This window comes from Eschrichtius robustus, chromosome X, assembly GCF_028021215.1.
Source record: "Eschrichtius robustus isolate mEscRob2 chromosome X, mEscRob2.pri, whole genome shotgun sequence".
NCBI lineage: Eukaryota > Metazoa > Chordata > Mammalia > Artiodactyla > Eschrichtiidae > Eschrichtius > Eschrichtius robustus.
Genome location: NC_090845.1, coordinates 54,866,218 through 54,888,376, shown reverse-complemented (window position 1 = coordinate 54,888,376; position 22,159 = coordinate 54,866,218). Strand labels below are relative to the sequence as shown.

Genomic DNA, 22,159 nt, shown 5'->3' with positions numbered 1-22,159 from the left:
CCTCCCCACCCCTACAATCACCAGTTTTTTTCTCTTTATCTATGAGTCTGTTTCTGTTATGTTATGTTTGCTCATTTGTTTGTTTTTTAGATTCCACATATAAGTGAAATCATACAGTATTTTTCTTTCTCTGTCTGAATTATTTCACTTAGCATAATACCCTCTAGGTCCATCCATGTTGTCACAAATGGCAGGATTACATTTTTTCATGGCTGAGTAATATTCCCCATTTTCTTTATCAATCCATCTATTGATGGGCACTTTAGGTTGATTCCATATCTTGGCTCTTCTAAATAATGCTGCAATGAATATAGGGGTACATATATCTCTTCAAATCAGTGCTTTTTTTTTACTTTGGGTATATACCCAGAAGTGAAATTGCTGGGCAACGTAGAAGTTCTATTTTTAATTTTTTGAGGAACTATTTTCTATAGTGGCTTTACCAATTTACATTCCCACCAACAGTGCACAAGGATTCCCTCTTCTCCACATCCTTGCCAACAGTGTCAGTTGTTGTCTTTTTGACGACAGTCATTCTGACAAGTGTGAGGTGATATCTCACTGTGGTTTTGATTTGCATTTCCCTGATGATTAGTGATGTTGAGCATCTTTTCATGTGTCTGTGAGCCATCTGTATGTGTTCTTTGGAAAAATGTCCATTCAGGTCCTCTGCCCACTTTTCAATCAAGTTGTTTCTTTTTTTTGATATTGAGTCTTGTGAGTACTTTGTACATTTTTATATTAACCCTTTATCAGATATATAATTTAGAAATATCTTCTCCCATTCAGTAGGCTGCCTTTTCGTTTTGTTGATAGTTCCTTCACTGCACAAAAGCTTTTCAGTTTCAAGTAGCCTCATTTGTTTATTTTTGCATTTGTTTCCCTTGCCTGAGGAGACATCTCCAAGAAAATATTGCTGAGACTGATGCCAAAGAGCATACCACCTATGTTTTCTTCTAAGATTTTTATGGTTTTAGGTCTTACATTCAAGTCTTTAATCCATTTTGAATTTATTTTGGTATATGGTGTGAGAAAGTAGTCCAGTTTGATTCTTTTACATGTAAATGTCTAGTTTTCCCAACAACATTTTTGAAGAGGCTGTTGTTTTCCCCATTGTATATTCTTGCCTCCTTTGTTGTAGGTGAATTAACTATATAAGGGTCAGCTTATTTCTGGGCTCTCCAATATATTCCATTGATGTATGTGTCTGTTTTTAATGCCAGCACCATACTGTTTTGATGACTGTAGCTTTGTAGTATAGTTTGAAATCAGGGAGTGTGATACCTCCAGCTTTGTTCTTTTTTTCTCAAGATTGTTTTGGGTAGAGTCTTTTGTGTTTCCATACAAATTTTAGAATTATTTGTTCTAGTTCTGTGAAAAATGCCATTGGTATTTTGATAGGGATTGAATTGAATCTGTAGATTGCCTTGGATAATAGTAACAATATTAATTCTGCATATTTCTTTTTTGCACATAATGTATCTTTGAGATATCTCCATATCAGTCCACAGAGAGCTTCAGAAGTCTCATCTTGGCCCTCACAAATATCTACAAGCCTCTATCCATCTGTGTGTCCTGCACACATCTTTTCTTTACCAGTCTTTGGTAGTGTCCAACTCTCTTTACATCTTCACTCAGAGCCTCACTGCTAGACTACCTTGGACTTCTATAGAAAATACAGTTCCTAAGTCAAATCCTTAGACTCCCTCTGACACATAATCCAGCATCTTACAAACTCCCTAGTTGAACTAATCCCCTCCCCTCCTACTGCAGTTTCAACTTATTCCTATCATCTACCTACCTACCTATCTACCGATCTACCTGCTTATCTATGTAATGCTTGTCAGGCATCTATTCTGAGCAAAACTCCATGTTTAATTTGATGATGAATGCTTAGTGTCCTTACTGCTCAGCAGTTTTCAGTTTAAATGAAGCCTGTAAATAAATAAACTTGGACATAGGAGTCAGAAGGGTAGCTGGTTGAATGAGTCATGAGGCCCCAAAATGGAACTGTCCAGGAGATTAGGCTCCAAAACTAAACACTAGTCCTCAGGGAAGCGTTCACTGCCCATCCCAACCTTGAATTGATGCATTATTGGGTTTGACTTTCCCAGAAAGATATTGAGCCTGATATGAAAGCATTGTACTTCCTCTGAAGGGGCTTTTAGACTCACTGCTCTTTTCCAACCAGTCTTTTCTAACCTGCGTAGAGTCAGGTTGTTTGACCCACTAGCTTGCTTGAAATAGAACTGCAATAAGCACCTCCCCCCCACCCCAAAAAGAGAGAAAGAAATAGGCCTGAGATAGATGCATGCAAAGGAACTGGAGGAAATTGCTGTTCCTGGGTATTTATTCAGAGATGTATTCAGTCTTTGGCCACAGGAGGGTGTTATAGACAATTTTTCTTGAGGGAAGGGCTTCCTTCTTAGTGGCAGTCTAGAATGGCTTCTGCCAACAAGGAACAGAAAACCAAAGAGGTCCTGAAATTCTCAGCCTGTAATCTGGAACTTTTAGTCCCTTTTGGAGAAGTTCTGACTAACGAAGGCCCTTGGAGGAGGGCAGGCAGGGCAAAGGTTGGTATTCTCAGGCTACAGCAGAGAATAATTCCATGATACATTTCCTCTACGTCCTACATTGTGAATCAGCAGGACTATGATTTGGTCTTCATTCATTCATTCATTCATTCATTCACCATTTAGTTATTTAATCATTGAAAAAATATTTATTGAATTCCAAGCACTGTTCTAGGTGTTAGAGATACAGCAATGAGCAAAACAGTCTCTACCTTCATGGAGCTTACACTTTATAAAGGGAGAAAATAAACCAATAAACCAATAATTATATAACATTTCAGGGCTAGAAAGAAAAGCAGGATAATGGAATAGAGAGTGATGGCGTGGTTCAGTTTTAGAGAGGGTGGTCAGGGATGGACTCTTTTTGAAGAGATGTAATTAGAGCTAAACTTCTAGATAGCTAGGAGAAAAGTCCTCAGGCAGAGTCAAATTCTTAATCCTGTGTCTGATTTTCCCCGTAAAATGGCACCCCCACAACCACACAATTATATGCAACTTTATTCTTTAACTTAAGCTAATCACTCAGTAATTCCTCAGAGTACCCCGCTTGGGACCAACTCCATGCCTGCCACAACTTTGGCAAGGCTGTTGAAATTTTAAAACAACCAATGCTTTATTTTAAGTTACAACTGAAAACAAGTCATAGCCTTTTGAGTTTTAAGGAAGTTTAAGGACTTGTTTGAGGTCATACAATTACCAAGAAGCAGAGGCTGGATTTACATCCAAAAGTTCTAGCTTTTCTTCCACTGCTTATTTCACTTTGCCATGAGCTTCTCAAGGCATTGTGGGGGCACAGCAACACATGCAAGTATCAGCCATTTTAGGTGAACATGAGTTCACAGGTAGCTCTTCCTAAGATCCAGTGTTTAGAATAAGGGAGGTGACAGTTTCACCATACTCCCCATTGTCACTCCCACCTGGATATGTGTTCTGAGGGATGTATGGACAAACTGACAAGCAACCAGCCTGGGGAGGGGACTGTAAACCATGCCACCAGTGGAATAGCTTAAAGAAATGGTCATGTTTATCTTGGAAAACACGTGTGTGTGTGTGTGTAAGGTGGGCGTTCAGGAGGAATAAGAGTTTGAAGCCATGATAGATGTCTTCAAACACTTAAGAAGACTATTGCTTAGAAGGATAGACCTTTTTTGCATCGCCCAGAGGATAGCACTCTAACAAATGGACAGAAGCCATAGTATAGTGAATTTTAGCTCAAAATGAATAATGGCTTTGGAAGCTTCAGGGTGAGTTCTTTTTTGTTACTGAAAATATTCCAGTGGCTGCTGAACAAAGCTCATCAGAGAGAGTGGAGAAAAAAAGGTGGGCTTTGGAAATAGATCTCAGTTTAAACCTTGCAATTGCTACATCCTACTTGTATGGCTATGAGCAAATGATGTAAACATCCTTAACCTTAGTTTTCTACTGTTTAAAATAGCAATAACAATTACTTCTTTTTGGGCTTCTGGGAAGAATTAAATAAAATGGCATGTTGAAAAGCCTAGCACCATGCTTGCCCAAAGTAGATGTTTCCTCCTCCCCCTCCACTCCCCCTACCCCATCACATATACTGTAGAGAGAATTCCTACAAAGGGAGGTTGGAAGGAAATAACCTTTTTTTCCCATTTCAAGTATGAAATTCTATGATTTGTTCTATAATCATCAACAACAACTTTATTCATTATCTGATTGTGCTTAGGATATTTTACTGTATGACATTGAAATTATGTGTGTTTGTGACTCTTTTCCCTACTAGACTGTAAATTTCCCGAGAGGCTCTCTGTACCCCTTAGCTGTCAAAATAACTGCTTATTGAATTTAACTGATTTGGGGGGTGTGGTGATCTCTGTGCTGAATAACTGAACTAACCAAGAGTTTCTGTCCTCAAGGAACTGATTCTCCTAAATAGAGCTGACATTCATGAATGTGCAAGAGCATCTAGTCATATAGGTAACCAAGAACATGAACAGACAGGATTCAATATCTTCAGGCTGCCTGTGGCAAATATCAGGGATTATCAGGTGGCTGAGGTGGGAGTTGGATGGCAAATAAGCGAGTAGCAGTAGGGGTCAGGACAAAATGTGGAACATTCCTTGGGTGTGCTTCCTGACAGAAGTGGGGCTTTGGGAGCTGTTTGAACCATGAGGGGCAAAGGACAACCTAGTACTGGCTTTTCCCTGAGAGAAGGCAAATATTTAAGACCTAGATATCATATACCTGGGTGGTAGGCCATTGGGACTCCAGTCAGGATATTGAAACAGTTTATTCCTGTGACCCAGGAGACATCATGTCAGATGCTATTGGAAGGTGGAACATGTGTCACCTAGTGGCATTTATACAGCATAGTGTTGAAAAGCATAGGCTCTAGAGCCAGACTGGTTTGGGTTTGCATCTGGACGCTACCACTGACTAGCCATATGACCTTGGGCAAGTTATTTAAACACTATGCCTCAGTCCCCTCACCTGTAAAATAAGGACGATAATAGTATCTTCCTCATAGGGTTGTTGTGAGAATTAAAATAATTAATATATGTAAAGGGCTTAGAACAGTGCTCAGAGTAAGTACTCTATAAGTGTTAACTCTTATTATTATTATCTAATGAGGGCCCTTTGGATCCTGAGAAATATACTGGGTGCTTATAGTAATTTCAATGTGAGTTTGGGAACATTTATATTCCAGACTATCTCATGGAGTGATTAGTTCCTCAGCAGTGGCTGGGATAGAAATAGTGATAGCATCTGGCTCAAAGAGATGAAAGAACTTCCCACCAACTGAGATTGTCCCAAAGACTAACAGGTTGCCTTAGGAGAGAGGAACCTCACCATTGTTGTGTGTGTTGGAGCTAAAACTGGATGAGGATGTTGCAGAAAAGATTGAAGGATGGAATTGGGGTTTTGCTATACCAAGAGATTCTGTGATTCCTTGATACTTAGCAGAAGGGCTGCCTTTGAGGTTGGGGCAGTGCTTTTTTATTTTTAACTTTTTATTTTATATTGAAGTATAGTTGATTAACAATGTTGTGTTAGTTTCACGTGTACAGCAAAGTGATTCAGTTATACATATACATGTATCTATTCTTTTTCAAATTCTTTTCCCAATTAGGTTGTTACAGAATATTGAGCAGAGTTCCCTGTACTATACGGTAGGTCCTTGTTGGTTATCCTTTTTTTTTTTAGACATCCAGAATAAATTTTAATAAAACGATTAAAGTGACTATTAATGTTATTCCAGCATATGCCAAACTGATCACTAAGATGTTGATAGCTTTTCTACATTAGTTTGCTAAGGCAGCCACAACAAAGTACCACAGACTGGGTGATTAAACAACAGAAATGTATATTCTCACAGTTCTGAGCCTGAGATCAAGGTGTTGGCAGGGTTGGTTTCTTTCAAGGCCTCTCTCCTTGGCTTGCAGATGGCCGCCTTCTTGCTTTGTGTTCAGATGGTCATCTCTCTGTGGGTGCACCTGTTGGTGGGGCAGTGCTTCTTGAAATGTGGGAGCCTCATCTAATTTTTTGAAATTGTGAACAGAGTTGAATGGTCACCTTATGCAGAAAGCTAACCGCAAATAGGCTGGGATCAAATGTCATGTTCCAAAGTCTGAAATCTCTCAGAAGTACTTTCGAGATTCAAGAAATAAGAGTTTTGGTTTCTGCTGTGCCAGAAATTAGTTGTGTAATCTTGTGTAGCTTACTTTCATTCTCTGGGCTTCAGTTTCCTAACCTAGAACATGAGGGTTTAGAGTACATTTTCTCTGAGGTCTCATCACGTCTTGCCTTCTGTGGTTGGAAGATACAGTTCTCTGAGAAGAAACAAGTGGATGAAGGAGACATTCGTGCATTCAACAGATGTTTATGAAGCACCTGCTAAGTGTCAGGCAAAGGACACCAGATTGGCAAAGCATTGTATGCCATGCTGCAGAATTTCCCTAAAAGGCAGTGGGGAGCCATGGAAGACCTTTGAGCAGAGGAGCTGTATAACCCAGGGTTTAGCTGCAGAAATTAAATTGATCTAGTTTTTTCAGCAGAGTTTTAATATAGAAAATTGGGTGCTTACAAAATTTGTTGAAGGGCTGAAGGGACAAGGTTTAGACTGGGCCTCCAGGAATGACTCCCAGAACAACACCAGAGGAGCTGTTTTCTCTGCCACAAGCAGGAAGGTGAGGCATCAGGAGCTTTGGGAACACTTCACCTGATTTGCAATCTAGGAATTAGGAATCTGCCACTGCCTTAACTATTGACTAGAGTAACATTATGCCTTCCAAATCCTCAGTAGCAAAATAAATAAATAAATAAATAAATAAATAAAATTTTTAAAAAGTCTCATTCCCTGCTTGTACAAAGACACAAAGCCAGTGTCCAGACACTGGGACCTATGGAAACATAGCACGGCTGCAGAAAACCCTAAAACCCCACCACTCTACTTGTCACCAGAAACAGCAGAAGTATGGTTTCTGCATTATCACTTTTCTTCCAAATATTGTGCATATGCATATGATTGGCAGAAATAAATCACATCCAGAACACTGGATGCAAAGGAGTCTGAGAAATGACAGGTTGTTGTTGTTGTTGTAGTTTTTGGTTTTTAGCTTTTCAGCAATATAGGAAGGCAGGCTAGAAGGGGGGTGGCATGGATTCGCAGCAACCAATATATAGTATCCACCATAGAATTGATAAGGGCAGAACTGCTTTTGAAAGAGATAATTTGTTCAGGAGAGTAGAAGCTGAATTGGGGAGAGAGAGCTGCACAAGAGACCACAGTGCTGGCAGCAGGGAGAGAGAGGGAGGACACATTCCTTAAGGAGAAAGAGAATCATCAAGACTTAGAGACTGGTTAGCTAGTAGCAAGGTGAGGGAGAAGCAAGACTTATGGGTATCTTCTTGGTTTTAGGCTAGTTCTGTGTGTGACATTCCTAAGGGACAGGGATCTCAGGGGAAAGAGGAAGCTGGCAGGGGTGAGAGAAGATGACTTCACTTTTGGACTTATCAAGTCTGAGATTCTTGTGAGATATTCAGGAGGAGATGTCCAGAAGGCAGTTGGAGATTCATCTCTGGAGTTCAAGAGAGCTACCTAGGGGTTATCAGCAGAGAATTGTAAGCTCCCTGCAGGCAGGGACCTATTTTATTCCCCCACTGGTGTCCTGTAACTTTGTTGAAAGGAGGTACATCAGTGTGTAATGTAGGTGGTAGGTAGTTAAAGCCTTGGGAATGGATAGGTCCATCATTCAGTGCAAGTATGGAATGAGAAGAAAAGGGGGCTGAGATTAGAAGAACTTTGAGAAATCATGCCCTTAATGACTAAATGAAGAAGAACCCAAGCAGGAAGTAAAGAAAATATAACCAGACAGGTCATGTGGATGGTGTCCCCAAGGCAAATGGAGCATTTCAGGAAGGAGGAAGGCATCAATGGAGTCAAGAGGGAGAAAAGTCAGGGAAGAAAAAGATGGAAAATTGGCCATGAGATTTAGCAACAAGTTGGTCATTTGTTTATATTCACGAGAAGTTGCAGTTTCTTATGGGATGATGGGAGTGAAAGTCAGGCTGCAGTGGGTTGAAGGGTCAATAGATGGTGATGTGGAGAAAGGATAGGATTGCACTTTCAAAGGCAAGGAGAAAGATTCTAGTTGTTTACATTTTGGTACTGTCCTGATCACCAGTATCTGTCTCAACATAATCTAGAAGAGTGGCTTTCAAATTATGTTGACCATTGCCTGCTGTAAGAAATATATTTTACATCACAACCTACAACATTTATATTTATATGTAAATAAAACAAAAGCTTCATTAAACAGTATTTATCCTAACTATAGGGGTATTTCATATAAATGAAATCATATAAAAGCCTTTTGTGTCTAGCTTCTTTCACTTAGCATATTTTTAAAGTCCACCTATGTTTTAGCATATAACAGTACTTCGGTTTTTTTATGGCTGAATAATATTCCATTGTGTGCATATACCACATTTTGTTTATCCATTCACCAGGTGATGGACATTTGAGTTCTTTCTATCTTTTGGCTATTGTGAACAATGCTGTTATTCATGTTCATGTACAAGTTTTTGTATGGCATGTTTTCATTTCCCTTAGGTATATACCTAAGGGTGGAATTGTTGGGTCGAATGGTAACACCATGTTTAAGTTTTTGAGGAACTGCCAGACTGTTTGCCAAAGTGGCTTCATCATTTTACATTCCCACAGCAGTGTTATGAAGGTTCCAATTTTTCCACATCCTTCCCAACACTTATTATCTAGCTTTTTGATTATAGCCATCCTAGCGTGTGTAAAGTGGTGTCCCATTACAAATACGCTATAGTAAATATCCTTCATTTGCATTTCTTGCATTTGATTTGCATTTTCCTGATGACTAATATACTGAGCATCTTTCCATGTGCTTATTGACCGTTTCTTTGGAGAAGTGTTATTCAGATCCTTCGCCAATTTTTAAACTGAGTTATTTTTCTTTATATAATTGAGTTGTAAGAGTTCTTTATGTATTCTAGATACAAGTCCCTTATCAGATATATAATTTGCAAGTATTTTCTTCCATTCTGTGGATTCTCTTTTCATACTCTTGATAGTGTCCTTCAAAGCACAAAAGTTTTTTAATGTTGATCAAGTCCAATTTATCTATTTTTTTTCTTTTGTAGCTTGTGCTTTTCATGTCATATCTAAGAAACCATTACCAAATCCAAGGTCACAAATATATACCCGTATTCTCCCCCTTTTGTTAAACTTAGGCACAATATCATTTATTATTAATAGTGATTCCTTAATATTATCAGGCTGTTCAAATTCCCATTTGTCTCATAAATGTCACACATGTGTGTGTGTATGCACGCATACACAAGTTCCACCTGAATCAATAACACTTTTTTCTCCCTATTTACTTGCTAAAGAACCAGGTTGTTGGTCCTGTAGTTTTTTACAGTCTGTATCCCCGTATTGCAATTAACATGTTTTTCTGTCTCCTGTGTGGCCTATAAATTGATAGCTGGATCTAGAAGCTTGATCTGATTCAGGATTTTTTGTTGTTTTGGCACAAATCATTCGTAGGTAATGTGATGAGTCAAAATTTTAAAGTGAACATTTCTTTAGGTTTTATTCTATCTTGTAAGGCTAGGGGCCATTTTGCTTATGACCTGCATTCACTCAGAATTTCCAGTCACTTAGTTAAAATGGGTGACTGTCCTAGGTTCAAAGATTTCTAGAGAATAGAGAGCAATTCTCATTCCTCTTCGAGTCTATAGTATGCTGGAAATTCCAGAAATTAATTTGTTCTATCCCTGGATAATCTAGTTTCTTGCCCCTCTCCACCAATATCTATGTGTTCATGTTTACAGTCCTAGAATGTAAGAGTAAGAAGGGCCCTTAGAGATCTTCTGTATAAGTTAGTCCTGGATTTTTGAGGGCCCAGGAGCCTGCTATATATATTTTTTTTTTCTGAGGTGAGGGTTCGGAGGTTTCACTGAATTCTCAGATAGGTCTAAGTCCTCATGTGGCAGAAGGGAGATGGAGGCCCATAGAGGGGAATGGAGTTGCCCAAAAGTCATACAGCAAGCTTGAGGTAGGGCTAGAAGTAAATCTGAAAACTTCCTGTCTCTAGTCCAGGGTTTTTCCCCAAGTTTCGGACACCAGGTCACCAACACAGAACAGGGCAGTGATTTCAAGCCGACTGCAAGTTTTGTAGAGGGTTTTCCACTGCAAAGCTGTCTTCTCTTCCTAGTACCCAGTATGCTGGAAGAGTGCAAGCTGTCATAGTGTAAAGAAACCATAAGTAGGAAAGGAAATCTGACCTGCAAGTGCAGAGATATCAGAGAAAGACAAACAGAATTGGATTTTGGATAATTTGTTGAGTGTCCTTGTGGTTCTGTACACAGCACTGATTTGCTGAACTTATATAGCTAATTGTGAGTCGCCTATAAATACTTAGACAGTGGCCTAAAGGCATCTTTGCTTCCTCCTTGGCCCAGGCTCCAAACAAAGTGGCTGCAAAGGATCCCTTTTTCCCCCGTTCCTTTTCCCTCCTCCCCACCCTTTTTCCTTCCTTTCCTCCACCGTTCTCTTTCTTCATCGTCGTATCCCCCTATTTCTTCTTTCTCCTTCCCATGTTTCCTTTTCTTTTCCTCCTGCTTCTCATGGTCTTCTCCTCATTCTCTCCTCCCTCCCTGCCATGCCCTCTCCCCTTTAGCCCCTTATGTCCGATCCCTCCCTCTTTCCCAATCCTTTCCCTCCTCTCTCCCCTCATCTGCATCAACCCATCCACAACATGCTCCCCACCCCCACGCCAGAACTGGCAGCCAGGGCCTCCAGCTGGGCTGGATGAAGCGGGCCTGCTGGGGGAACCGTGGGTTCTCCGATTGGCTGCCGCGGGTAGCACGCCAGCTCAAGTACCGCCCCCCGGCGAGTAAACGCTCCTCTGCGGCACCTGCTATTGGCCGGCGGGCCTGTCAGCAGCCTGGGTTGTGCCTCACGCAGGCGCCGGCAGTCGCTCGGAGAATAAAAACGTAGTCTTTGGATTGGGGGGTGGGGAGAGGAGAGGAAGAGAGCCAGCGAGGCAGGGATCGAAAGAGTGGCTGGCAGCCGGGAGCTTCGCGAGCAGAGAGAGCGTAGGAAAGCGAGCGAATTAGAAGAAGTAGGGGAGACCGAGACTGACCGGTAGCCAGCCAGGCAGGTGGACGGACGCACCCCCGGACAGACAGACTGAGCAGGCGCCGGAGAACCTCGCTCTGGTTCCTCCCGCCTTTCCCTTTGAAAGCCAGGATTTTGCCTTTTCCGTGGCGCCCGAGAGAGAATGCTGGACTCTGCCGACTTAAGCGCAAGCTAAGATTTCTCAACTAGGGAAGAAAGATCAGCTCAGTTCTGAGAAGGGGGGAAGCAAGCACCCCTGTCCCCATTCCCCCTTCCCCCCCTCCCATATCAAACTCGGGCGCCAAACCCAGCCCTTCCCCAACCACCCGACTTCCTCCTCTCCTTTCTAGCATGGTGGCTGTATGGACAGTCTGACAGAACAGAGACTGACATCTCCCAATCTGCCGGCCCCCCATCTGGAACACTACAGTGTTCTGCATTGCACCATGACCCTGGATGTGCAAACTGTAGTCGTTTTTGCCGTGATTGTAGTCCTCCTGCTTGTAAATGTCATACTCATGTTTTTCCTGGGAACGCGCTGAATGGAGTCCAGCCACCTGAGCTGTTTCGAACTCTCGTTTTGATTTCATCCCGAGAACCTCCAAGAAAGAAAAAAAAAAAGAGAGAGAGAGAGAGACAGAGACAGGGAAAGAGAGGGAGAGAAAGAGCAAGCTTTCTTACTCAGGGGGGAAAGCGTTTTGAGCTTCAACATGGCCTCGCTGTGATATGTATGACGTTGGTATATTATCTCTCCCTAAATCTTTTGTTATGTCTTATCTTTTAAGTATGCCTGTGAGTGTAGTTGCTTATTGCTTAAGTGAAACTGTTGATAAAGAAATGCTTTCTATTTATGTGTGCATGTGTGTGTGTGCATTCTCCACCTATGTGACGTTCATGAAGCAAGCTCTGTGTCTTTATACAATGGCTTTGCTGATTGTGGTGTCTTGTCAATTCGTTTTCTTTAAAACTACCTTTAAATTCCATCACAGAATTTCAGTCAAAATTTCTCTCTTGCCATCAGAAGCGCATTTGGGTTTGTTTGGGGCAAGGGGGGTTGTGGGAAGAGTATGATGCATTTCTGGCATCTTAGGGAAAACAGTATTGCACTAGATGTTTAGAGGGAAAAATTGATACAAGGAATGAATTTAGGGAAAATGATTCTTCAGTCTCTAATGAGAAGCGAGAATTTGGAAAGTGATGTGGTGGGGTGCGTTGTGCTGGCAGTTGGTGACTCTGTTCTCTGAATCTTAATTTGCTGTACAGGGTTTACAATTTCCAATTTGGAAAGAAGCCACCTTTAAAACATTTTTTAAATCATTAAATGTCAATTTCTTTGGAATCATGGAATGGGGTATAAAAGCGTTCTCTGATCTTTATGAATTAGCAAGAGAAGACATTGACAGTAACTGTTTGGTTCTTTTTCCCAAAGATTGTACCTGTGAATTTGAGTTTGGGGATTTTCTCTGTATGTCCTCCAAAAAACAACAAAAGCCAGCTCTCTACCTACCTTGGGAATAATGTATTTAGATATGCCTCTTTGGGGTAGTCTCATTTGCAAAGATGTTCTTGAACTACATTTTAAATAGAACTTGCTAGTGCTAATGAGAAAGTGGTTTTGTTTGCTTCCTTGTTTGTTCTTTAAAATCAGAAGTCTTTCTAATTAGAAGGTTTCCATGACAAAATGAAAGTATGTATCATGCTAAATTGAGAGTTTTGAGCACCCCCCCCCCAAAAAAAAAGTCTGGATGAAATGGGATGAAAGCTCTGGAAAACATGAGCTAGAAGCAGCATTCCAATTTGACACTTATTTGCATGTCTGTATCCGGTGGTAGTGGTGGTGGTTGCTGTTAATATTGCTATTGTTATTATTTGTATATTTCTGTTTCCCCTAAGAAAGCTCTTGGCAAAGCCAGGAAAAAAATTGTCTCTGATGCCAGTGTTCATAATACCCCCCACCCCCCACCCACTGACGTAGGCAGGTCTTCTTCATTCTGTTTCTTACCTGACTTGAAAGAGTGCCAATTATGTCTCATGTAGCAATGAATCAGGGCACATACACATCCACACACATGTTCCCTGTACACCCATGTGGGCGGCTGTTCATGAGTGATGTGCAAATCTGCTGGCATTGTGCTCTCAAGTTCCATGTACTGTTGTTCAGACTCTTTGGAAATGATTTTGAAGGCTGTGAAGGGGGCTCTTGAAATTGTCCTGACCTCAGGACCCAAAGAGTATTATTTTATGGTTTTAGAAGAGGTTTTGAGCCTCAGGGTGTGCTCTCAATGGTTCTGTGTGGGTGAGCAACTGATTTTTTAATTCAGTTGGTACCATGGTGTAAGCATGATCTGGGAAGTCTGCTGGCATTGACTCTTATTATTTACTCTTTAGTCCCTTTGTGGGAGTCCCTGGGTTGAACTAAGAACTTGTTTTTTGCAAAGAGAATCTAGTGAGTCCCTTTCCCCATCCCTCCCTGCATTTGCTCCAACAGTATTGTCTAAAGTAAACTGATATTTTAGCTGGGCACTTTGTTTTGAGACAGTGTTGGAGAGTGAGGAAAGGCTGTAGGATGGGCAGCTGCAGACCTCCGTCCTCTCTGTTCAGTGACTGTTTGACATTGAGCAATTTTTTCCTCCTCAGTAAGTTTGGGATTCCCTATAACACTGGCATTTGGGGATGGTTGGACTATGTTCTTGCCTTCTGTGATTTTGGGTGTCCATAGGCAGTTGAAATCAGGCTGGTGAACTGGAAAGACAAGTGAAAAGGCAAATGAAATGTTAATCAAGGGGTGATGGGAGTGGGGAGGGAGGAAATATCTGTTTGCTGGTATCTGGAGAAACTTAAGTTTTACCTAAGAGATTTTTTACCTAGTTATGTGGGAAGAAAACTGGACTACAACAATAGAATGCTTTTTGATTTTTTTCCCCCAAGGGGGAAAGGGTTCTCCAAGGCTGGTCTTTGAGCCAGGTTTATGACAAATTATGTGTCATGAAATGCCACAGCCTTCACCTCTGGGTGCCTGACAGACCCTTGGCAGAAAGCCTTTGGGAATGTATGTGTGTAGGGTGTGTGACAGTATGTACGTGGGTGTGTGTGCACACCCTACTCTGTGTGTGTGTGGGGGGAGGGGTGCACACTCCTGAATGCGGATGGGGGTTGGTTGTGCTAGGAATGAGGAAAAACAGCAGTTTCACAGTTCTGAAAGGCCTCCTTGTGCTATGGCCTATAAGGATTTGACTGGTGCTAGGATGGATGAGTGTCCCCCCTACCAGTTTTCCCCCTACCACACACAGCTTCAGACTAAAGGGGTGGCTTGAAAGAGCCCTTTCATCAGTAATTTAGTTTGTGAAATGGGTAAATATTTTTCAAATTAACTTATCTCTAGGCAAATAAGGGGATGTTGCTAGCCAGATGGCAGGCCACCCTAGAGCAGCTAAAAGGGAGTTTAGGGAGTAGAGAGCAGGGTGACTTTTTACTTGTGTGACTCCTAAAGGTTTGGCATTTCTCCTTCAGACTTGTGAGGGTATGCAAAAAGAGAAAAGACTGGGAGAAAATGAAAAATGCAGCTGAGAGGAGTGAAACCCTCTGCATTTTGACTTTTTTTTCCTTTCCTGCCTCTTCATCTTCCCCCTTCTAAAACTTTCCTACCTCCCCTGATACAGCCTCCTCTCTTTCCCCCACCATCCCTGCTGTAAGTGGGTTAGAAGGAAGAGGGCTTTTCCTCTCTGATGTGTCCCAACTATTCCTGACCAAGTTCCTTGTTCCCTTTCCTCCTCTCTGACTCCTTTGTAGAGGATAACTTTTTGCTACCAGCTCAGGAATTTTGGCTCCCAGCTCCCCACTAGGGGATTCAAGAAAATGTCCTCAACCAGTATCCTAGCAACTCCTGCATCACTCAGCTCCTGCTGAGCTCCAGAGCCCACACTTTAAATGTCCAGGCACCAACGCCTTTGGAGCAAGGGGGGGAGCTGGCAAGCAGGACTTGAAGAGGTGCTTTTGGGGAGAGGACAAATAGAGAGCAAGATCCTCATTGCCTGCAAATGCCTAGAAAACATATCCACAGAAGGTATACAGAGCTTAGCTGCATCCCAGCCATGGGACTGTTTATTGGAAGGCTCCTGGGTTCAAATCCCTCTATAGTCACCGCCTTCTCCTTAAGATTAAATGAGCCATTTCACAGCCTAGCTTTAGTGCAAGGAGGTCTGCAGGCCCTGAAAAATATTTTTGTCTACCATGCCTTTTGGCTGACACAGGGAGGTGGTGAAGGGATAGCGTGGTGGGAACAAACTGAGCAGTGCTTTACCCCCCATTGAGACAGCCTCTATCTGTCAGAACCTGTAACATCTGCCTCTGCACTGTGCCCCAGTTTTGTTTGTGGCTAGAGAACCCTGCCCAGCCCAGCTGCAGTGTGGAATTTGCTTTTTCTTTTTTGTTTTATTTTTGTTGTTGTTGTTTCTATGTTGCTGGTCTCTGAATAGTTTCCAGCTGAGATGGCTTGGCAAATTGGAGAGGCCAGTTTGATTATTGGTTTGGTGAACAGGCTTGGGCCCTGACTCAGATTTTCTCATCCACTTGTATGTTTGTGTGTTTGTGTGTGTGATTACGTTGCTAGGGACCTGAGGGATCCCAGTGAGCCTTTGGGTGAGGTGCTCTTCTGCCCTGTGGTGAGGCCTAGACTGAGAGTGCTTGGCTGTGATCAGAGGAAACACTCTGGCAGTTGCAGGGATGCTGCCAAAGCATGTCCTCCTTCTTGCCTCTGTTTGCCATCTTGGCCTCTGCTCTCCTTGGCCTGTGGAGTACTTGCTCTGGACAGAGACATGATTGGGAATTGAGCCTGTTCTCCAAAAATAACTGCCTCCTCAGAAGACCTCCCACAGACCATCTGGATTCAGTCCCAGTGGCTTTGCCCCAAGAAGTGGGATGGAGGTGGGGAATCTTAGACTCTCGAGCTCTTATTTCTAGCTCTGCAACTTGTTTAGGCCAACTGAGTCTCTGGCTTTCCTGGAATCCTTGATCAAAGCTTAGCTCTTTTCATGTCTACCCAGAGTATTTCCTGTCATTAGGTGGGTATAGATACTCAAGAGTATTTGGCATGGTGCTTTGCCCTGGCACCAAAGTACTGAGTGGAAAAACTAGAAGTGGGGAGGGCCTAGTGGAGAGAGAAGACTCAGGAAACAGTCCAGTAATGACAATACTAATAATCCCTTGTCAGTGCATGGGCCTATAGGGTTTACAGAGCAATTCCGTATCTTTTCTAATTTTGAGCATCACATCAGCCTTGTGAAGTGGATAGGGCTAATTGTTATTCCTGGTTTTACAGATGAGAGAAGTAAAAGAGAGATTGGTGGGATGGGAGAGTGGGTCTGCCTTTCAAATGGAGAGTGGGAGAGAGTCAGAGTTGATCATTCCCAGCTAGTGTGAAGCTGAATGGAGTCAGGTGGAAGGGGAAGAGTGTGAGTCACCCCTGAAGTCATACTAGCTTCCTCAGCTACTTGCTTTCAATTTTAGTGCTTTTTCATACCTTTCATTTATATAGCAGTTCGGCACAGAATTCTTTATTCAATAAAATGTTGCCTTTTAATCTTGAATATACATCAAACAGTTCCCTTTAGTCTTATGAAAACTCACTATTTGGGATCTTCAAGGAGAAAGGCAGTGTGAATTGGTGAAGTCTAAAATACAGAATATTTTGAAGGAACTACAGTTTTCATACAATTGTCCTTCCTTTTAAAGAACTCTAATTTTTCTATATATATTTTTTAAATGTGCTGCCCAGAACTGATCATGCTACTCCAGGTGCCACCTGATCAGGATCAAGTACAAAGGGACTTTGATCTGTCTGTGAAATATTTAATATTGCAGTCTTCTACTGGTTCTCAATCCTCAGTGAACATACAGATCAGCTGGAGAGTTTTTAAGTACCCATGCCAAGTCTCCACTCTGGGAGATTCTGATTTAATTATCACGGGATTGGTCCGAGGCAGCTTTTTTTTTTTTTTTAATTAAATTTAAGGCTCCCAAGGTGATTCAAACATGCAGCCAGGGTTAAGAGCCTTTTGGGCTGTAGGCACAAAGCCTTTGCTGTCTAGTCCAGTCCTCTGTGCTGTTGTGAAATTGGCCTTTTGAACCAAACTTATTGAATTTTGTTTGGTTGATCCATTACTCTAGCCTTTTATGTTTTTTTAAAATTTTGCTTCATTGTGCCAAAACGTAGCAGTTCCTTCTAGCATTGCATCAGTTAAACTTATTTTTTTGGTTGGTCTATTCTAGCTTTTGGCATTTTACATTTTTTTCCCCTTAATGCCATGAAACAGATTAGCAGTCTTCTAGCATTGCATCATTTGAAAACTGAATAAGTATCATCCAAGTTGTTGATTCAAAGAAATGTTTAATGGGGTTTAATGGGGTTAATGCTAGCTCCTCTGGCAACTTATCAGAGCTGCCTCTTGGAGTTGGAGCTGGTTAAGTTTTGTGTATATCTGGTCAGCCAGTGCAGAATCCACTGGGTGCTACCATCATCTATCCTGTCAGCATGTTAATGAGGATAATGCGGCATGATGGATTTGTTGTATGCTTTGTGGACATCAAGATGTATGCTAGTTTCATAGCAATCATCTACCAAGGCGATGACCCTATCGAAAAAAGGAATATGAGTCACTTGGCATCTTACCCCTGGTAAATCCTGTTGCAGGCTCCAGGGTTCCCTAATTTTTTTCAGTACCCCCAAACCATATGTTTCCTAATTGAGTCTAGAATTTGCCTGAGGGTCAGTGCCACAACTGTAAGTTTTGTGTACCACTTTCTTTGCCCCTCTTTGGAAAAGCGGGACATCATAGATTTAGCTTTAAAAGAATATATTTGGTTATGTGTATAGCTGATTCACTTTTTTATAAAGCAGAAACTAACACATCATTGTAAAGCAATTATACTCCAATAAAGATGTTAAAAAAAAGAATATATTTGGTTTTCAAACAGTTTAGGAAACTCTTTGTGTGTGTTTCTCTTGGTTGGCTGAATTGTTTCCATTTACACAGTGGTTCTCAGCCCTGGTTGCACATTGGAATCACCTGGGGAGTTAACAAGACTAACAACAATTCCTAGAATCTCTGGGGGAGATCTGATTGAGTTGGTCATGGTGAGGCCCTGGCATCAATATTTTTTTAAAAGCTCCCTGAGGTGACAGGAATGTTCAGCCAGGGATGAGGATGACTGCTATGTTCAAAGGAAATGTCAGCTCAGCCTGAATCTGGCTTATCACACACATGAATAGGCAGGCTTCACAGATGGTGAGATTTTATTCTAGGATTGTGGGGGCCTTGATGAATTCTAGGGGCTTGTGCCCACCTTAAAAAGGAGGACTCAACCCTAGAGAGTGAGTAGTCTGAGGACCTATTTGGATTTTAAATTATCAGCTGTGAGATGGTTTGAACCTTTCAGGAAAATAGTTAGTCCCTATGCATTTTCTATAATAGTGCAGAAGATTCTGTTCATTTGCTGGGTGACCTTGGTCAAATTACCTCTCCCCTCTGAAATTCGGTTTCCTCATCTGTAAAATAAGGTCAGGTGGATTAGATAGCTTCAAAGATTTCTTCCAGCTTTAATGATCTGTGCTTACTTTGTGATTAATACTAATGATCAAAATGATTAAGCATATTATTCAAAACCAGTAGGTAATCCAAAGATCTCTTATAGCAGGTTTGGAATGCACAGGGTGATTTTAGGGGGTAATAGACTTGCCTTCCTAATTATATTTAGCTTAGGTTTCTTCTAGGACAACTGAACTGTAGGTTGTATTCATTGAGCACATACTGGTTGCCCACAAGGAAGGGAGCCCTACAGTGAACTGAGTGTCAGGGGGATGCTGCTATGGGATTTAGTATTTGTTGTTAAAGAGACATATTGCATGGATAATTGAGAATTGCCTCTTATAGATAAATACCAGCCTCATAGCTCTGGGAAAGCCTAGGAGGCAAGGGGCAGGCTGCTTTGACACCCCAGAACCCCTTCCTGCAGAATTTTAAGTAGCCATTCATTTAATTAATACTACTACTAAAGTTAATAAGAATTTAAATGAATAAAGTTTCCTAGTTATTTCATTGGCTTTTCCCCCAAATCTGGAAGTAGTTGAGGAAACTGATGCACAGTGAGATTAAGTGACTTACTCAAGGTCACACATTCAGAAAGTGGTAATTCCTGGCCTAGAACCCAGGCCTCTTGACAGCATATCTTTGCAGTTCTTCCAGAGTAACCTGCATAGTGGACGCTGTGGTCAGAATGTGGTCATGACTCTGAGAATTGGAAAGCCGCCACTGACATAGAGCAGAACTCAAGAGGAAACTTTGAAGAAAGGAACAAAGGGAAAACCTGGTGGAAAAGGAGACATTAAGGGAGGGATTTGTCTGAGGCCAGTTCTTTCTTGTTCTTATCAGTCTTCTGTGCTAGTTTCAGGCCCCTGACAAGAACTGGGCATTTGGTCTTTGAGCATCAAGGTTGAGAGTTAGTAGTAGTGAAGAGGGGAAATTATGCATGCATGACAGAAAGACAGCATATGGAAGGCAGATCTTTAGCAGGAGAAAAAAATGGCCTTGGGCCCCCTAAGAGCAAGCTGTGGCTCTGTACCTACCTTGCTCCCAGAACTTGATCAAAACCCTTCCCCACTAGGCCTCTGTTTCCATGTCACTAAAATGAGGAGTAGATTTAGTAGAAGAATCATGTTCTCAAATGAAATTTGAGCCAGAAGCTTCTCTATAAAACCTGAAAAAGCAGAACTTGTCTGGTTGAAATGGGCCTGGGACAGAAGTGGCGGACAGAGTCTAGAGTTCCAGACTTGCAAGTGCAGACCTTATTCATTAGGGGAATTAGAATTAGAAGAGTGGGGAAGGATCTGCCCAGCTCAGCCAGATTTCTTGGAAGATAGGACAACCTTGGATGTAGGAGGCGGGGTGGGGGGTTGTCTTTCATTTATGTGGCCAGGATTCACACAGAGAATCACATAGGGGCAGAGATTAGAGTACTTTGGAGATCTGCGTGCCTCTCCCCTTCCTGTTTTACAAGTGAGAAAATTAAGGCACTGAAGGGGAAAGGGACTTATCCAAGGTTGCAGTGATGGGTCTGGGTTCCTGAGTCATCAAATCAGGCCGTTGCCCCCTATAACCTGCTACCTCTGCTATAGGGTTCTGGCTCTATGCTCTCTTGGCTGTATCAGAGACCTGAATGCCCTCTCAGGTTTGGTTGGAGAGAGAGAGCTGACAGAGAGGCTGGGAGAACAAGAGTATTATGTAACCTCCTAAAGGGGAACAGGCCTGTCAGAGCCCTTAGGGTGCCAGGCAGTCAGATGGGGGTGGGGGGAGCACAGAATCTCCTGCAGACTACATCAGTTCTTCTGAGGCAAGGAGCCCTGGATGCAACACCGTGTTGCTCAGCCATCCACCCTCGGGGTCCAGAGGAGGCTAGCACTGTGCGTCCATAGTCAGCTCTGGGAATAGTTCTGGCAGCTCTCATCTCTCTGTCTGCCTGCCTTCATTAGAGGAGAGAAAGGATGCACCTCCGTGCCCAGCTGGCTGCAGGAAGGATGTGCTAAGAGCCCACCCCCACCCCCTCAGAGTGTGGTGCCTAAAGGCAGCATCTACTTTTAGCTGTACCTCCCACAGCCTCTCCTCTGCCCACTCTCTTCCTTCCTCCTCCCTCTGTGAACCCTGCTGGTTGGCAGGAGGGCTGGGCAGTGGGTGCTTTGGCACTGGGAAAGAGGCATGGTGGAGCCAGGCATCCCTAGGAGAGGCTTTGATAGAGCTGGCATGGTGGGAAGTCTCAGAACTGGCAAAATGATGAGACTCCTTCGTGTTTAGGGCCTAAAGGGAGTAGAGGGATTTATTAATTTCCTTTGGACCTTGTAGCCACCTGAGGTGCTTGTCTTGAGAATCCAGATTGAACTGCATAGGAGGGCTCAGGAAGATTTATTGTATAAAACATGCATAGACACTTTCTCTACTTGGATTTAGAGAAAAGCAACTGGGGCTAGTGGATGCTCGCTTGATTCTTGACTCTCTCTCTCTCTCTCTCTCACATTGTCTTAAACTTTTCGGTGGGTTTTGCACATTGTCTCACTTGATCTTCTCTCTGGCCCTGTGAAGTAGGTAAAACTGGGATTACCTGCATTTTACAGATGAGAAAAATGAGGCTCAAGGATGTATCTTCATATATTGCCTGATCTGGGCTCAAGCTCTGGAAGTTACAGTGCCATTTAAAGTCATTCCAGACAGCTGTATCTTCTAGAAAAGGGGTGTTACAGCTGTCTTGAGTCCAATTCCCTCATTTTGGAGGCTAGGGAACTAGGCTCAGAATGAGAAAGGGCTCACCCAAGGAAACAGCATAGTGAAGAGGGGAAATTATGCATGCATGACAGAGAGACAGCATATGGAAGGCAGATCTTTAGCAGGAGAAAAAAATGGCCTTGGGCCCCCTAAGAGCAAGCTGTGGCTCCGTACCTACCTTGCTCCCAGAACTTGATCAAAACCCTTCCCCACTAGGCCTCTGTTTCCATGTCACAGTATGTTTGAAGCAGTACTGGAGCTAGAGCATTGCCTTGCAAGGATGTGAGTTCCTGGACCCATGAGACTTGCAAGCTGCTCTTGTCTTTCAGGGATGGTAAGGGAAATCTATATGGTGTGATAGAAAGCAAAGGATCACTGAACTAGTTGTCTGTCGTTGTTTAGCTCTGTGACCTTGGGCAAATCACTTAGCCTCTCTGAGTTGGTTTTCTTTTCTGTTAATTGAGGCTGATAATCCCTGAGAACTTTCTGAGGCTGAAATCTCTGGGTGACTGCTGTAGTGGAGGGGTCTGACACTTGGTAGGCTCTCTGGAAAGGATTTGTTAGTGAAAAGCTTACACATGAATAAAGAGGGGCCGCAAATATGAACTTAGTTGCTGGGTGACCTTGAACAAATCCCATTATCTTTGTGCCTCATT

At 42.4% G+C, this 22,159-nt stretch overlaps 2 protein-coding genes across 6 annotated transcripts in view; both read left to right on the top strand.

Moving 5' to 3' along the window:
- The first annotated feature begins 11,558 nt into the window (after positions 1-11,558).
- LOC137757050 (uncharacterized) lies at positions 11,559-11,738 on the top strand. The gene has a single exon (XM_068533647.1). The coding sequence runs from the start codon at positions 11,559-11,561 to the stop codon at positions 11,736-11,738; it is 180 nt and encodes a 59-aa protein (XP_068389748.1).
- Positions 11,739-11,837: 99 nt separating this feature from the next.
- Positions 11,838-22,159, top strand: part of ARHGEF9 (Cdc42 guanine nucleotide exchange factor 9) — a 187,778-nt gene continuing 177,456 nt past the window's right edge. For 2 of the 5 annotated variants that reach the window (XM_068533646.1, XM_068533642.1), the window contains exon 1: positions 11,842-11,931. In XM_068533646.1, the coding sequence (XP_068389747.1) occupies positions 11,923-11,931 (9 nt within the window). In that variant the 5' untranslated portion in view covers positions 11,842-11,922. Of the gene's footprint in view, positions 11,936-22,159 lie in introns of all 5 variants that reach the window. The other 3 variants (XM_068533643.1, XM_068533644.1, XM_068533645.1) reach the window with 3 other exon arrangements.

Coding starts and splice junctions, on each gene's coding strand:
- LOC137757050 (XM_068533647.1), top strand. CDS start 11,559: ATGGACAGTCTGACAGAACAGAGACTGACATCTCCCAATCTGCCGGCC.